This window comes from Fukomys damarensis, unplaced genomic scaffold (genome assembly GCF_012274545.1).
Source record: "Fukomys damarensis isolate Sample0158 unplaced genomic scaffold, DMR_v1.0_HiC HiC_scaffold_14, whole genome shotgun sequence".
In the NCBI taxonomy this organism is placed as follows: Eukaryota; Metazoa; Chordata; class Mammalia; order Rodentia; family Bathyergidae; genus Fukomys; species Fukomys damarensis.
This window is the reverse complement of record NW_022900926.1, coordinates 65400253-65412668: the sequence shown is the minus strand read 5'-3', so window position 1 is coordinate 65412668 and position 12416 is coordinate 65400253. Positions and strand designations below refer to the sequence as shown.

Genomic DNA, 12416 nt, shown 5'->3' with positions numbered 1-12416 from the left:
AGTCGTCAGTGATCCCCCCACAAACACACACACACACACACACACACACACACACACACACACACACACACACAAAAGATAATAAATTTGAGTCATTTGTAGTAAAATGGGTTCACCCTGAGGAACTATGTTAAGTGACATAAATCAGACACACCAGCTTAAATATCACATGGTTTCTCTTACATGAGAGACTCAAAATGTAATAGAGTGAAATAAAAGGTAATTGGTATGAAGTAGGAAGATAGATCTTTCTCAAGTGGTAAGACCATCATGAGAGGGAGGGAATAAGAAGGCAAGGGGATGGGATAATTGGGACTTGTTATGTCCATGTACTGACTCCCCACAAAGAATGTAAACATTACATACTGAAAGTGTGTGCTAATACAAAATAAGAACTAAAATATAAAACAAGCAAATAAAAAATGGTTTCTAAGTAAAGGAATATTTACAATTATGATATGTAAAATCTAAAACTCATTTGAATGAACAATTGATTTCTTTGTCTTAAGATAATTTTTTGAATTTTTATTATGAATATTAATGTTATTTTTTAAATGTATTAAAATACTTTGTAGTGGGTGTGGTGGCACATACCTGTCGTCACAGCACTAGGAAGGCTGAGGCAGGAGGATTGCCAAAAGTTCAAGGCCAGCCTGGAGATCTTGTCTCAAAAAGAAAAAAGAAAATACTTTGTTTCAGCTATTATGAAATCTTTTACATGTAGTTTGATGGAGAAATTATTTTGAAAAAATATTTTTCTTTGCTTAGGCTTAAAGAGTGTCTTTACTTTTTTTTTTTTGGTACCAGGGATTGAACTCAGGCCCTTGTGCTTGCGAGGCAGGCGGCAGAACCACTGAGCCAAATCCTCAGCCCTACTTTTTTTTTAAATAGGTTTAACAGCATTGCGCAGTGATGAAGTGATTGATTTAATGATAAAAGAATATCCAGCCAAACATGCTGAATATTCCGTTATCCTACAAGAAAAAGAACGTCAGCGCATTACAGATCATTATAAAGAGTATTCTGTAAGTAATTGAGGTGATTGGCATCGTTTATTTGGGATGAGAATGTCATTCTGTAAAGTTATGTGTGACTTCCAACTGTAATATTTTTATTTCAGCAAATGCAACAGCAGAATACACAGAAAGTTGAAGCCAGCAAAGTGCCTGAGTACATTAAGAAAGCTGCCAAAAAAGCAGCCGAATTTAACAGCAACTTGAATCGGGAACGGATGGAAGAAAGAAGAGCTTATTTTGACTTACAGACACACGTAGGATGACTTAAATTTAGTAGTATCTGAGTCTAGTGATTGCTTGTGATTATGGAGTGGTCTTCCCATTTAATATTACTGTTTGGTACAAGCTCCATGTCTTTTTCTTCTGTAGAAGTTAAAATAACCTTTTTAATGATGTGCTGAATAATGCTCAGTTTGCTTATTTAGTTTCTTCTTGTGGTTCTGGGGATCAAATACTGGGCCTCAAACATGTTGGTAAGAGGTCTAATACAGAGGTTCATCCTCAGCCCATTTGTTTTAAGACAGAGTCTCACTACATCTAGGCCGGCCTTCAATTTGCAATCCTCGTGCCTCAACCTCCCAAGTGGCTGCGTTTACACATGTGGCCAAATGTGTCCACTGCCTTGTTTTATAAAGGTCTTTTTTGCATTGTGATTCTCTACTGACTGAGACTGATTGTAGCTATGTGTCATCCTTGCTCTATGTCCTAAGGGTGGTTGCGAGGAATTTTCACATTCACTTAATTCTCACAGTAACCACATAAAGTTGGAGGTAGTATAGTTTCCATTTCACAGAGGAAGATGTTGAGCTACAGAGAGGTTTGTAAGCTGTGTGACCCAGGTTACGCTTGTGTTACTTGGTAAGCAGGAGATACATTACTTCTCAGAAGTTGTGCTTATGGTGAACTGGCCCACAACACTTACCACACATGGAACTAGAAAGTATCAAGTGTCATCTTAGGTTGTTGCTCACAGTGTTACATTTTGCTGCTTTTGTGGGGTCCGTGGGGGGTGGGCATTCAGTGGAGCACTTGTGAGGATTCTTTTCCTAAACCATGATTCCTGGCATGAAATCAGTTTCGTATCTCTCTGTTAACACAGGTTATCCAGGTGCCTCAAGGGAAGTACAAAGTGTTGCCAACAGAACGGACAAAGGTCAGTTCTTACCCAGTGGCTCTCATCCCCGGACAGTTCCAGGAGTACTACAAGAGGTATTCAGTAGATGTAGTTATAATGGGTTTCAGCACCTTGGGTACTTGCCTCCTAACACCGGAAGATGCATAGGGTCTGTGCCAGTCATATCTTCTCTGGTTCTGTGGTGAAGAACACCCTTTAGCCAGAGTTGGGACCCTTGCTGAGAAAGCCTGTTGCCTTGTCTCTGTCCACCTGCTTTGAGTTTGTCACAGATAGATGCCAGAGACTGTGTAGCACTCGTAGGTTGCAGTGCAGTCCATGGTCCCACAGCACTGGTATCACTTGGAACCTCGCTGGACATGCAGAATCTCAGGCACAGCTCTGTACCCACTGCCTAAGCCTGCGTTTGAACAGTGCAGTGATTCATGATTCATATGCAGGTTAAATTTTGAGAAGCACTGACCAGGACTACAGTGGAGGAGCAGGAGCAGAATGGGTACCTGCCACCTTGCTGGCGTGGCATGGCCTGGCTACTGCTTCGAGTGTGTGTGCCACGAGTGCTGCTTGTCTCCTGTTCCCAGCCTCCCTGTAACCAAAAACAAACCAAACCAAACAAAAACCCAGGGCTCGTGGGTTCATTTTGTTTCAGCATCTTAGCGTCAGCTTTAAACCTTACTCTGGAAACACATTTGTTGGAATAGAGAATATTCTGTAGAGAATGGTATTTACTGTTTGAAAGTCAAGTTTAGATCATGAGAAGACTTTTTAATCGTAAAATTTTGTTTGTGTTTTGGGTCAGCAGATGATTAAGAATTACATGCCATTCTAGCAACGCTCTTCCTTTTAGTGGAGGGAGATATAGGTCCAGGGACCCTTCTTAAGGGCCCTCTGAAGGGAGATGGTGGTGTGCTATCTGACTGAGAGGAAGGGCCGCCATTCTGTAACATCAGGCAGCAGATGATTAAGTGTTAGAATACGTGCTTCCAAAATGACTGGTCTAAAATAATCGATTGGAAACAGTGTATGTCCTAAATGTGCACTGCTGTTATTTCTATACATTCATTTATTTAATCTTCGTGTTGGTTTTATGAGCAAGGCTGTTATTACCCCTGTTTACAAGTGGAGGGCTATGGCTAGAGAGGTGGCAGCAGCCCAGGGCAGGGGGAGAAGGGTGTGAGCAGGCAGCTCACCGTGGCCCACATGTTGATGTGCTGTTCTGTATCATGGTAGTCCACCTTTGTCTGCTGGCGTTTTAGTTTTTTTTTCATTACTCAGTTGAGCATAAAAGGGAGAGGCATTATCTTTCAATGATAAGAATCAAATGTGTATTCTACATGATCCGTCCCATGAAAAAATATTCAGGGTTTTAGTCCCGTCTGGTAAAAAGAAAGAAAAATGAAAGGTCTCTAATCATTTTCAAAAGCATGTGGGAATGGGAAGCTTAAGGCCATTTTTGCAGCTCAAAGCTAAGTTGTTCATGTTTGATAATAGAAGTGATCTCTCTGAATTTAGGTACTCACCAGACGAACTGCGATATTTGCCTCTGAACACAGCCCTGTATGAGCCCCCTCTGGACCCTGAGCTCCCTGCACTGGACAGCGATGGTGATTCAGATGATGCTGAAGATGGACGTGGTGACGAGAAGCGGAAACATAAGGGTGCTTCGGTAGGAATGTTTGTCCTTATGTCCTTAGAGGGGGTGTTTCCTTTCCCTTTGGATGTTCGCCCCCTGCCTTCTCAGAATGTTAAATTAAGCTGAGTTACCACACTCTTTTGGAGAGTTGCATATAATTTCCAGAAAGCTTTGATGGAGCAGTTGGTTCATTGTGTGTGTGGAAGTGTACAAGCTGTACATGGGGTTTGGTAAGTTTTGGATTTAAAATGGCTCCTCTTTTTTGTTATGAGCACATCAGGCAAGGGTACTGAACATTAGCTTATTATCTTTTATCTAACTTCTTGACAGTACAGCTTAAGATACTGAACAAACTGATCTTTTGCTACGGAGAAATATATTTTTCTTGGTTTTGGGGAGAACATTAACTTGGATTTCAGTTGCTTAATCATAAGCTTTCTATAGGAAAACATTACATTTACTAATGAGTTGTGCTAGCTGTTGGGCTTTCCTGTGTGACTTTTTTGGTGGTTCTTGGGTTGCCTTAAGGGTGCGAGGAAAGTGCTCTACTACTGAGCCATACTGCTACCCCTGCGTGTCTCTTCTTAGCCAAATGTGTCAGCAGGACAGGAAAGTTGGTATATTTCATGGATGGGAAGAACAGCAGCCTGCTGGTGGTTCAGGGCATTGGTGCTAGTGGTGAGGCAGCTTTGTTTTTTCTATAGAAGTGTCCTTTAAGTAACTCTCCTTGCACACTTCACACTGGCTGACCTGAGCATGTGCTAAAATTGAGCGGCATTACAGTTCCATCTTGCCAACACTTTGTAAAACGTACTTTGTCATACTTGTTACTTAAAATTGTAGCCTTTAAGAGCTGCAACTTGCCTCCTGCGGGGCAGCTGGAATAGGAGCTGTGGAGAGCTCTGGGTGGCAAATCACCTTCCTCATATGGCTCAAAGGATTGTAAGTAAATCCAGTGTGTTGAGAAACTATTTTGACAGCATACCAGGAATTTTAATCTTCACAGAATTTGACTTAGCAAATATTTTGGTGACTTCATTCTCAGGAATTAATGAAATGCTGGCAAAGAAATCAATAAGAAAAAATGTTAATTTGAGTGTTAATGGTGAAAATTCTCATAGTGGAAATCCCAAATCTTAATGTCTTTAGAGACAGATATATTTACAGGATAGAAGTGCAAAGAATAATGTATGAGAAAATGCATATAGTACTTAAACAGTGCAGCCCATTTTTGTGTTTTGAAACATGAGGGCACATTATAAGGTAGGGTGTGTGTGTGAGGGAGAGCTGGGGTGCCCACTGCATCTGTGCACACGCCCTGGGACACCAGGCAGGGGCACCTTGCACCTGGCCTTTAAGTCAGGGTGTGTATCACCGGAAACTTTCATTTGTGATTATTATAACTCATGTCAACACAGAATTATTCTAACTAGAAAATTTTAGACATAGAATGAATTAAATGATCAGCTCTTGAGGCCTGAAACCTTGACTATGTCAGATCCTGTTGTAGATCTGTGGGAAGATTGGACTGGCGTAGTTAACATTGTGACAGCACAGATCTGTGCTTGAAAGATTCAATGGCCTTCATTACCCAGTGAAAGTAACCACACTTACTTAGAATGATGTGAAACAAATATGCTCCCTTGTGATGTGAAAAATGTTGATGCTGAAGTTTGTAACTTCATTCTTGTTAACTTAAGTAAAAAACTTGATTAAGGCACTTACTGGTAGAAATGGAATAAGCTTTAAGTTAAATTGTTCTTACAAGGAGGACAAGTACTTTTTAACATGACTTATTTTAGTCTCCACTGGAAACAGATATCTTATATTTAGAAAGATCTTTAATTTCTCAGTTGATGAATTTTTAATACTTAATTCTGAGTTAGATCTGTCTAGATTCCAAATAACCTTTGTTTTTGCCTCTCACTCTCCAGGACAGCTCCTCGGGCAATGTGTCAGAAGGAGAAAGCCCTCCAGATGGCCAGGAGGATGCCTTCCCAGGAAGACAGAAGTCAAAAGACAAAGCTGCCACTCTGAGAAAGGATGGCTCCAAACGTTCTGTACTGTCCAAGTCAGTTCCTGGGTACAAGGTAGAAGAAAAAAGTCCCTGACTCAGCTTCTTTACTGACAGCCTCTCTCCCTGAACCATGTTAACTCTGCACTTCACGATGTGGAAATCCCGCTTGCTGCACCTCACTAGCTGTCCTGTGGTGTACACCTGTCTGCTGCTTTCTTTTTGCTTTATTTCCTTGGTGGCTTTCCTGTCACTTTTGGCTACGGGTTAGCTTCTATTTTCTGTATATGTACATTTTGAGTCTTCTCTGCTTTTAAATGATAACCAGGCAAGTATGAGTTTTTAAACATTATTTCACACATAGAATTTAAAGTCCTAATTATCTGGCATTTTAAGTATCTTAGCAGTTGGTATAGCTAAGCCTGCTGAGCTGAACAGTGTGGGTAGACACACTGTTAGGCTAAGTTGAATTTCTGTAGTGCCTTTCAGTAAGAAAAAATTGGTTTAATCTAAGGATTATTTGATACATCTGCTAAATTCAGCTGATTCCGGGATAGAAAGTAAAGCCTATTGTTTACATTGTGGTGACTTTTAGCATAACCTTGGCAAATAGTCCATTTAATTCTAGGACAAGAATTAAAATATACTTACTAACTTGTGGTTTGATTATTTTCAGAGTGAGAGAGGTAGGTTGTCGGCAACTATTACTATGTATTGTCTCCTCTCTGCCTGATCCTGGCCTTTGAAAGGTTAGATGAGAGGTGAGCAGCCTTATTCGGATGTAGGGATGTAAGAATATCCTAAAAGGAATAGAATTAGCTTCAGGGTTTGTTCTGGGTAGTTACGGTAGAATACAGGTCTTTCAGTCTGAAGTGTATTTGGATGCATTTTTTTTTTCAGCTTTAATTGAGTTTATTGGTACATTTTAGGGATACAGTACAGTTACATTCATTGTTGGGATCTTGTACCTCTACATGACAAGTCTTGATTCTCATTTTTTCCCCTTGTCCCTGCCCTCCCTTCACCCCCTCCTTGGATGCATGTTTTATTATGATTATGAAGGTGTACTGAAGGAAATTTTTAAATAGGGTGTTGAGAAAATTTTGGCTGAGTGGAATTGTTAAGCACTCTGTTCTATGTCAGCAGCATGGGATATAACCCACAAGAACAAGATGAAGGGAACTGTAACTCATTAAGCAGAAATTTTGAAAGTTCATTTATCTTTTTTTAATGAAGTAAAAATGAACAAAAAATCTAAACCCCCAGACCTGATAAATTAGCATATTCCATATTTTATTAGAGATTGCCTTTGTGTAATGATTTAGATATGTATGTTTTTGCAACCCACAGCAAGCAAATTTTAAGTGTCATTTACTAAGGATTGCTTTTTCAAGGGTAGCTGAGTAAGCTGCAGTGCTATGATTTTTATAGTTGTTTTTAACACACATATATAGAGAGAGCTTATCTAAGTTTTTTTTAAAACTGAAGATTTAAATTAATGCTTAGTAACTGAAAACAAATGAATTCCAAAGATTAAATTTCAGAAACATAGCCTACGTGAATGAACATGTGCGTATGGTCTAAGAGCTTCAAATGGGAGTGGCTGTTCACTTTCTTACTCTTCAGTATTTAGCTCTTTCAGACGATAAACCTATTTGATCATGGATTGAAAAAGAATTTTTTTTTGTGATATCGGGGATTGAACACGGGGCCTTGCACACGCTAGGCATTTGCTCTACCCCTGAGCTACATCCCCAGTCCTTTTTTTTTAAATCTTGAGACAGGGTCTTGCTAAGTTGCCCAGGCTGGGCTAATTTATAGTCCTCCTGCCCTAGCCTATCAGGTAGCAGGGATTACAGGCGTGCATGACCATGTGTGGATGAAAAAGAGAATGTTGAAAAAGATGTTTTAATACAGGTTGGAAATGAAGAACTAGCCATATTATTATTGATTCACTATATAATAAATCATATAGCTTAACCTAAATTATTAATACTCCAGGGAGTCTGATATGCAAAATAAACATTCTGTAATCTTCTGTGAACATTTTTATAACCTAGGTACTAAAAATGTTTCAAATGGTTCAAAGATGGTATCAGTATCTAAATATTACATATTAATGTGAAAGTATTTATTAAAAATTAACATATGAAAAGTATTAATAAGCCAGGACGTGCCTGAATTTTAGGGTACTTCAAGCTGAAGCATGCACACACCCACACCCACACACACCCACACACCCACACATCCACACCACACACATTTTAAAAACAGGACTGTTAGAATAAATGGTAATGTATCTGATGTTTTGCTTAATAGGATTCACTACTGCTTGGCCTAAATTTGTAGGACAGTATTGTTTAGGTTACATTAACCTGAAATTAAAGCATAATTGCTAGCATTCAGGCCTAAAATGTGTAATTAAAATCTATGCTGTATTAATGGTGTCATGAAGGTCTCACTTATCTTTCATTTGAAATGCTGAAAACCATTGAGATGAGTATTTTAGTTTTGTCTTCAGCAAGGCTTTGGTGTTGTAGTTAACTGAAGTGGGACAGTGTGTCAATCAGACACAGGTAGGGTTGTTTTACTCATCTTCAGGGGAGTTCTGCATGTTGTTTCCCTGCCTCCTCCCTCAACTCTGCATTCGATGGGGACATACAACTCCCCACCTAGATCCTTGAGGTCCTGGATGCTGGCCCCTTGGCTGCTTAGATAGCTTGGGTGCTAACACACACAGAGGGCTTCTGAGTGCTGAGGTGCAGAGTCATAGTAGAAAGTGCCACAAAGCTGTCTCTCCTCCTTTTCTTCCCTCTCTCCCTCTTTTCATCAAGATGAAGACTATTGGGTAAGAAAAAATTTTAGTGGTTTAACCAAACATTAATTTGAGCTTAGAAACCTAGAATGTTCTTAATGTCTTCTTATTGTAGGCGTTTATGTATATTTTAATGATCACTGAACCTGAATTGCTTTAGAATGTGAATGACTAGACTTGTTTTATTTCTTCTGACTTTTGTTTTGTAAAGGACCTCCTATGAGGAGCTCTCATTATAGAATTTAATATTATGTGGTTACCTCCTTGAATGAAAGCTATTACTTACTATGCCAGTATCTAAGTTAAACTACAAGTATTAAATACATGTATCTTTTACATTTAGCCCAGGTACCATAACCAACAGATTTCTTAGTTTTGGTGGATTGAGAGGTAGGTCCCTGCTATTATAGCAGTTATAGATTTGATCATAAATCAGTCTGGATAGTGGAAGTTCACTTCCTAGCTTTTCATTGAAGTGGAGCCATGCCCTTAGAATGTAGCAGTAACACTCGAGGGAAACTGCACTGCAGGACTTAAGGTTTGAGCATGTGACCTCTATCCTTTTGTTGGGGGGAACAGGGTATAAAAATACATATAGGAGGTGTAGAATAGTTAATCGTGACATTTTATATGTATGTTTAACTTCCATGATATTTATTATTTTGTAGAGACATTTGTGATTGTTTAGTTACTGTTTTTATCATATTTATGTATAAGGTTGACTTTTTTTAAATAAATAAGCCAAAAATTCTTTTTAAATGCCTCTGTCATCTTTTGCAAAGAAAAATAATTTAAAATAAAAACTTAAAAGAATAAATTTTTTACACCTAACTGGTTGTGAAGGTGGCAGTGAGACATTTCAAAGCTAGCCAACTTTACTACACAAAGTATTACTGAGATTCCTCTCTGGTGCAGTAATTTAGGAAATACACAAGATGCAATTGTATATGCTGAATAAAGCAGAAATGTAACAGTTCTACTTAAAATAACTCCTTTCCCAGTTCATCACTGTATTCCCTTGCCTTCCTTTTCATTCTTAACTCCACTTGTTCTTCCTTTCCTACCAGTTTTTTAATGCCTGTTTTACATGAGTGAGCCCTCTTTTTAAAGTCAGGACTGATTCTCCCTGCACAGGGAGTTGTTTCTTTTGTCCTTGTATTCCCAAATTGTTTAAAGTCCAAATATTGTATATGTTTTTTTAATCTGAATGATGATTAATGTGCTCAAAACATAAGGGTGTTTCTTACTAGAGTATACCTTTTTGCTTTTCTGAAGTTTTTAGTGTTTTATCTCATAGTGAATCTTAATACTATAGTGTAGGTTCTATTTTGTTAGACATGACAGGCAATCATCACACAACTCATTTTCTACAAACATTTATGCACATCATAATGTATAAGGAAGAAGACATTTTTCAATTAAAAATGTTGACATTTTTTAAACTTAAGCTTTTATAATCCAGTTTTACAGCTTTGGAAAATGCCAGTTTTTAAACAAAGATAATCTAAGCTGCTTAAAATTTAGGCTTACCCCTCTGTAATGGTCACTTGATTTTCTCTTCCAAAAGTGATATTTGACAGTGTATTTCATTTGTCCTTATGGTTCATTATACAGATCTTAACTACTCATGGAGGAAATACAGAAATCTACATTTAATTTTACAAGATCATGCTGTTAATAAGTTTTACTGTGAAATTTAAGGCTTTCATCAGTAGTCACTTTTATGTTGTAAGCAAACGCAAGTCCAGTTAACATCTTTCAAAAAGGTCCTTATTAGAAAGTTACCAAAGTAGACATAAAGTAATGAAGTAACAGAATTCCTTTTGAACCCATAGTAAGCTCTTCTGGCATGAATTTATAGCCCTCTTCTACCCTTCCAGCCAAAGGTCATTCCAAATGCTCTATGTGGAATTTGTCTGAAGGGTAAGGAGTCCAACAAGAAAGGAAAGGCTGAATCACTTATACACTGCTCCCAGTGTGATAACAGTGGTAAGTATGGAGATGTCTTCTTAAGATTTTTAACCATACCCTATTTGTTGCTTCAGAAACTAGAATTTATAGTTGTCAGCTAGACTTCCAAAGGACATCAGATATACAGGATGACTTTTAAGGCAGAGACAAAGTCCATGTATTTTCTTCTACAGAGTATTTTCATGTCTTTGGTGGTAATTATAGCCATTTCTGGGAAGTCCAAAAGCAAATTTTGTATTTTATTATGCCATATTAAGTTGAAAATTCTTTTATGAAATGCTACTGTTGGTTTTGATTTAGGCCATCCTTCTTGCCTGGATATGAGCATGGAGCTTGTTTCTATGATTAAGACCTACCCATGGCAGTGTATGGAATGTAAGACATGCATTATATGTGGACAACCCCACCATGAAGAAGAAATGATGTTCTGTGATGTGTGTGACAGAGGTTATCATACTTTTTGTGTTGGCCTTGGTGCTATTCCATCAGGTAAAGATTTAAAAAAGCACACTGTCTTAAGTAATAAGACTCTCCCAGCATTTCTCTTTTTAAGGCTGCATAAGCACTATAATGACATGAAGACATGGCCTGTAGACCCTTCTGTTCAAACATGACTGAAGCTGCGACCACCAGGTCATGTCTACTGCTTTTCATCCCTAGACAGTGCAGCTAATGGACAGATGAGATGTCAGACTGGCCAGGCAGAGTTTTGAAATATAGTTCAATGTATAGAGTGAACTGGTGTTTTCTACTGAAACAGAGTAGCAGCATCAGTTTGTTTCAAAAGTTTGATTTTATTTTTATTAGTCATCTGTTTAGAAACGAAAAGTGACCACTATAACTTTATACATATTAGAACAAATTTCCATAAACTGAGGCAGCATGACAATTCCAGGTAACTTTAGAATGAACATAGAATCAAAGAATAAATCACAGTAATTACTACACAGATAATTGTGTAATTTTTTAACTTACTTGCATAGTTAACACTTTATATAGTTAACACTAATAAAATATATGCTTAGAACTAAGTTTCCTGGGACTCATGTAGAAGCAAGCAACTTACTCAGTTCTGTAATAATTTGTATCCAGTATGTAATATAGCTTATGAAGTTTTAAAAAGCTTTATCAGCACAGTATACCAGCTTGAGAGATGGCTGCTACAGAGCTGACCAAAAGGCTGAAAAAAGCCAAATTCAGTAACATATTTTGTTAGGATCTATGTTATTGAGCTTATCTTTAAGTAGTATAGTGTTTGAATTTTAAGGAGGTTTACAATAATTTTTTAAAGATCCTTACTCTGGTATATATAGCATCGAATCCTCTTACCCTGCACTGAGTTTTACACAGCATTGTATGCATTGATTACTAGACATTTACATTTTCTCCTTCATTTAAGGAACTTAGTAGTGCTTTTCCTGCCAAATATCTGCCAGGGGTTACCATTAGTGACAGCTAAGGAGTTTACACAGTTTAATATTCAATCCTATAAAAATAAAATTCCACTCTATATTAACTAACAATTTTTCTCCTAGGTCGCTGGATTTGTGACTGTTGTCAGCGAGCCCCCTCAACACCCAGGAAAGTGGGCAGAAGGGGGAAAAACAGCAAAGAGGGATAAAGTAGTTTTTTTGACCCAAATGTTACATATGCACCGAAGTGGAATATTTGGTGCCACTTTATTTACATTTTCATTTTTATGCCAATAAAAGATTTTTGAAATTAACTATGACCTTAAAATCTGCAAGTTGATTTATTTTACTTTTACTCGAGACAAATTCCAGGTAGAGAAATAATCTTCCAAAAGATTTTTATCTCATAGAGTTTTGAACTAA

General features: G+C 37.9%; 1 protein-coding gene across 1 annotated transcript in view; it reads left to right on the top strand.

The window, feature by feature from the left end:
• The window catches only part of Phf10 (PHD finger protein 10), a 16014-nt gene extending 3719 nt beyond the window's left edge, over positions 1-12295 (top strand). The window contains exons 4-11 of the mRNA XM_010628908.3: positions 892-1025; positions 1121-1270; positions 2116-2225; positions 3661-3814; positions 5716-5871; positions 10491-10599; positions 10882-11070; positions 12117-12295. Of these exons, the coding sequence (XP_010627210.1) occupies positions 892-1025; positions 1121-1270; positions 2116-2225; positions 3661-3814; positions 5716-5871; positions 10491-10599; positions 10882-11070; positions 12117-12202 (1088 nt within the window). The 3' untranslated portion in view covers positions 12203-12295. The remainder of the gene's footprint in view (positions 1-891; positions 1026-1120; positions 1271-2115; positions 2226-3660; positions 3815-5715; positions 5872-10490; positions 10600-10881; positions 11071-12116) is intronic.
• The last annotated feature ends 121 nt before the right edge of the window (positions 12296-12416 follow it).